Here is a 4,781-nt window from a genome sequence, read left to right as displayed (position 1 = left end):
TATTTCGAATTTGTTTTCGATGTTGTGTTCTTTGTTTTTTTTTTCTTTTCCTTGTGATTTGATTGTTCCTTTCGGTTAACCTAAAGTTATTTTAGGAAACTAAATATTAGCTTTCCTTAAAAGGTTTTGTCTAGTCGGTGGTGGTTGCTCCCATATCCAAGAGGTCATGTGCCTCACCACGTCAGTACTGGGAACCAATTATGGAAATTAATATTTAATGGAATTAATAACTTAGGTGATTTGGATTGAATGTGTTAAGTTCTGCAGGAGATCCAAGTCAAAACCTAAAAGAACAAATAGATTAAATTTTGGATCAAACGTGTTAAGTTCCGCAGGCGGTCCAAGTTTAATTTAAAAGAACACATGGTAGCTAGGAAAAGGTTCAGACCTTTGTACAAAATTTTTGTACAGTGGAACCATTAGGTTTTCTGAGTAGCAACCAACAGAAATCACAGTAACCAAGATCCCCAGGGCGGAGAATGAGAAGGCAGATGAGCTAACAAAAATGGCCAGTTCCTTAACTACTTGGATGTTGGACCAGTCAACGGCACAAACTTTTCTTATAGCTCAGATAGATCTGCAAAACAATAGGGAAGCAACTATTGATTGGCGGGCGCCCATGATCAACTATCTTAGGCAGGGTATCTTACCGACCGACCCAGAAGAGTCACGACTGGTCAGGAAGCAAGCCCATGCTTATGTCATGATCGGGGATCAACTCTACAAGAGGTCCTTCTCTAGACCCTTACTCAAATGTTTGGGTATGGAGGAGGCCAACCAGGCCTTGCGAGAAATACATCTGGGATGCTGTGGCAATCATGTACGTGGTTGGACATTGTCTCGTAAGGTACTCCTGGCCGGGTATTTCTGGCATACTTTACAGAAGGATGCTCACAAGTTGGTAAATACCTGCCTGTCCTGCCAAAGACATCAAAATTTAACACATCGACCAATAGCTCTGCTGAGAACATCTATAGTCTCATGTCCTTTTGATCAATGGGGTATGGATATTGTGGGACCATTTTCGATGGCGCCAGGTCAGAGACGCTTCTTATTGGTGGCAGTGGATTATATTTCCAAGTGGGTGGAAGCAGAGGCCCTGGCTAGGATCACAGAAGATGCTGTCATCCAATTTCTATGGAAGAACATTCTTTGCAGATTCGGTATTCCTCACAAACTGGTGTTAGACAATGGAAGGCAATTTCAAGGGCAGAAAATCCAGGCTTGGTGCAAGGGGTTTGGCATCATGCAAGCCTTCACTTCAGTAGCATACCCACAAAGCAATGGTCAGACTGAGGTAGTCAATCGAGAAATAGTACAATGTCTGAAGGTTAAGCTGGATCATGTGGGAGGTAACTAGGTGGAGGAGCTGTCAAGCATCCTATGGGCTTATCGTACAACACCTCGAGAAAATACATGTCTGACACCATTCCATCTGGTTTATGGCAATGAAGCGGTCGTACCCATAGAAATCGGAGTGCCATCAGTCAGGAGGACATTATATGATGAAGGAAACGCAGAGCAACGGTTGGCTGAATTGGACCTCAATAGTGAAACTCGTGACAAGACGGCAGCTCGACTGGAGGCCTATCGACAAAGAATGTGGCAAAATTATAACAGAAGAGTGATTCCTCGATTCTTTGGGGAAGGAGATCTGGTCTGGAAGCAAATTAAGTCTGTGGGAGATGTGGCCAAGCTAGCACCGCAGTGGGACGGGCCTTACAAAGTCATCAAAAAATTATCGTTCGGAGCTTATTACTTACAAGATGACCGGGGCAAGAAGTTAGATCGACCATGGAGCGCTAACTACTTACGACCTTACAGAGTCTAAAGGAGCATACAAAGAAGAGTAAGCCGGGCTGTAAGCCGAGCTGTCACCTAATTGACAGACCGGGGAAAAAGCAGATCGGATAGAGCGGTGAGGGGATATGAAAGCAAAAATTGTGTGTCTTAATACTTCTTTCGGCAAATTAAGCAATTTTAACAAAAGTAAACCTTAGAGTGCAAGCGGAAAAATAGTGAAGTAATTCACAAGAGATTGTTAGGTCATTATACACGAATAGTCAAGAAGAATCATTTGAAAGGAGCGAAAATCTCATCCGGAATCTCCTTAAGGATCCGGTCGTGATCTAAAAATTCAGGAGGAGGAGCTGATTTCAAGTAGCCCTGTTCATAAAGTTGTCGTAGAGCCCTGGTCGCACCATAGATGACAGACGTGGAGAAACGCTGCCCTGCTTGTGTACAGAATTTCGGAGAATGCAGGTACAAAGCGCGGTTCTTTTGACATCGGTCATTCTCTCCTTCTTTATGGTCAGGGTTGTAGATACTCCTTCAGCGGTGGTCCGGGCCTAAGCTAGTTCGGTTCGGGTGGCCAACAGTTCTGCTACTTGAGAGGTTAATTGGGTCGCTTGGGATTTTAGTTTCTTGTCTTGCTCCTGCGCTAAAGGTTCGGCAGCACGCAACTTCTGGGTCAATTGATCAATAGCTCGTTGATGCTCCAAAGTTTGTTGATCCATGCGTTGCTGGTGCACGACCTCGACCTGGCTTTTTTCTTCCTTCAGGCCCTTAAGCTCTTGGTTAGATATCGCCAAGGATACTTTCAGACTATTCTTCCTTTTGGTTAGATCCTTTACTTCAGCTCTCAGGGTGTGACTAGCCTGCGCCGGGTTATTTAACTGAAGTTCTAGTTCAGTTACCTTGTTCCGCAGCATCTTATTTTGACGATGAACAGCATGGAAGGACTAGTTTATTGTCAAGGACTCTACACAGGCCTGGGACATAAGAGAAACATCTGATAAGAATGAGGAAGATAATAGTTGCAGTAAGCAATCATGGAAGTTGACCTTGATATATAGCTCAGAGAATCTATCCATCTGGGCAAGGGGCGGCAAAAGTTCCATCTGATGCATACTTTCATCCCACAAAGTGGCCAAGCGATCTTTCATGGTCAAGGAGCTGGTGGGAACATCGCACCGTGATTGTAGCCCAGCCTCAGAAGGAGCAGTGGTAAGATAATAAAGAGGAACAAGTGGTGGCGGTTGGGAAGGCCCAGCAGTGGAGCCAGAAGGCCCAACAGCTGACCCAAAAGGAGGTGAGGGAAGCACAGGAGATGGCTCTGGCGGCAAGGTAACTGGGGAAGGGCGATGCGAGGGGCCGGCCTCAGTGCTTTGATGTTGTGGCGAAGTGGAAGGTTGAGCTAGTGGAGGCTCGACCTGAGCTTCGGGCGGAGCAGGGGGAGCATCTGTCTGGCTCGGGACGGGAGTCGGGGTCGCGATAGGAGGTGAAGGAGGAGAGGCGGTTGCAACAGGAGGTGAAGGAGAAGGGATAACGGAAGGGCCCAAGTCTGGCACAGGATGAGGGGCTCGGCGACGAAGTCTCTGAGCCAACGGTCGATAATCCGAATCAGAATCATCGGAAGGTAGCCGAACCCTGCGCCGAGAAGAAGAGGGAGCATCTCGATCCGCACAATCATTCATAGAATGGGCCCGTCGAGCTGCTTGAGAAACTTCTCTAACGGCAGGGCTGACATATGTTACATTGGCTAATCTTCGACTGAGGCCACGACCAGGGATATAAGTTGGTCGAGAGGGATCAATTGACTGAAGGGGCGTCGGGGTGAAGGGCTGAGCAGTAGGCAAGGCCCGGGGACGAACAGGGGCGGTCGGCCGTGATGGGCGTGCAGTCCAGGGACGAGTGGGACGAGCAAAGGAGGCAGGTCGGACAGTAGAGGTGGCTCGGCGAGGAAGACAGGGTCGAGGATTTACAGGGGAAGACACTCCGACAGAGGTCGAAGACGAGTAGGGGATCGATCTTCCTTGTAAAATAACTCGACCATGCCTCATTATTTCCATGTCACTTAGGGGAAGAGGTTGAACTTCTGAAGCCCGAGTTAAGACCTCAGCTGTATAAAATAGAGTAGGAGGTCAGTTGTAGTAAGAAAAATAAAATGCATGAAGTTAGAGGAGAACTAAAAGAGAAGCTTACCCTGGGAATGAGGTGTCTCAGGGATAAGATAGCTCAAGTGAAAATAGGATAGCATTTCCTCAGACAATAAACGTGTTAAGTTTAGTTGTCATCCCGCTAAGCGGGAGGAACCCTCTATATAGGAGGTATCAAGATGAAAATCCTCCAGTGGCGGGTTCGGGGGAAGTGAAGATTGTCATCACAAGGGCCACTCTACCTCATGGGGAAATCGAATGAAGAAGAATTTGCTCCTCCAGCTCAGTTCAGAAGGTTGCAAGGGCGAGAAAAAAGCAGTCCGAAGACGAGGTTGGAAGCAGAATGTGCCTTCTTCTTGTTGCCGGAGGATGAAAAAGCAGTGAAACAAATGGGGGGACCAGGACAGCTCGCATACGTCGCAGAGTACCACGAAGCCACAGAGGATCCTTATAGAATTTGGCGTCATTTGTCCTAGAGGAATCTTGAAATGGCGGCACACGTCAGAAAAGAAGGGGTGAAGAGGAAGACGAAGGCCGACCATAAATTGCACTTTAAAGAAGGTACAATATCCATTGGGATGAGCAAAAAATTAGTGTATTCTGGTGGGGATGATCACATACGCGTTATCCCAGACTCCATAGGTATATCGCAGGTCATCCCGGTCCAATTCGTTGAAAGTGGATGAGCCAGAATAGTACACCACCGTCAGAGAGGACAGAAAAGAGGGGGATGTCATGACAAAAGAAACATAAGGAGAAGAGATCAAGAGGGAAGCTATCGACCCAAAAGCAAAGATTCAGGAGTAATAATGGACTCACTCAGAAGGAAGTGGAAGACGGACA

At 46.9% G+C, this 4,781-nt stretch overlaps 1 protein-coding gene across 1 annotated transcript; it reads right to left on the bottom strand.

Annotated features, from left to right (window-relative positions):
- Nucleotides 1–2,348: 2,348 nt before the first annotated feature.
- On the bottom strand, nucleotides 2,349–3,476 carry LOC121972683 (proline-rich receptor-like protein kinase PERK8). Its single transcript, XM_042524331.1, has 2 exons — nucleotides 2,844–3,476; nucleotides 2,349–2,741 (listed from the first exon to the last, which is right to left on the bottom strand). The coding sequence occupies exons 1-2, from the start codon at nucleotides 3,474–3,476 to the stop codon at nucleotides 2,349–2,351; spliced, it is 1,026 nt and encodes a 341-aa protein (XP_042380265.1).
- Nucleotides 3,477–4,781: the final 1,305 nt, after the last annotated feature.

This window comes from Zingiber officinale, chromosome 4A (genome assembly GCF_018446385.1).
Source record: "Zingiber officinale cultivar Zhangliang chromosome 4A, Zo_v1.1, whole genome shotgun sequence".
Taxonomy (NCBI): Eukaryota; Viridiplantae; Streptophyta; class Magnoliopsida; order Zingiberales; family Zingiberaceae; genus Zingiber; species Zingiber officinale.
Note: the sequence above shows the minus strand (reverse complement) of the source record. Positions and strands in the feature narration are given on the sequence as shown.

Excerpts from the sequence above, each read along its gene's own strand:
- LOC121972683 (XM_042524331.1), bottom strand. The coding sequence starts at position 3,476 with ATGAATGATTGTGCGGATCGAGATGCTCCCTCTTCTTCTCGGCGCAGG. Across the intron at positions 2,742-2,843 it reads TCTCTGAGCTATATATCAAG|TCCTTCCATGCTGTTCATCG; the intron begins GTCAACTTCCAT and ends ACAATAAACTAG.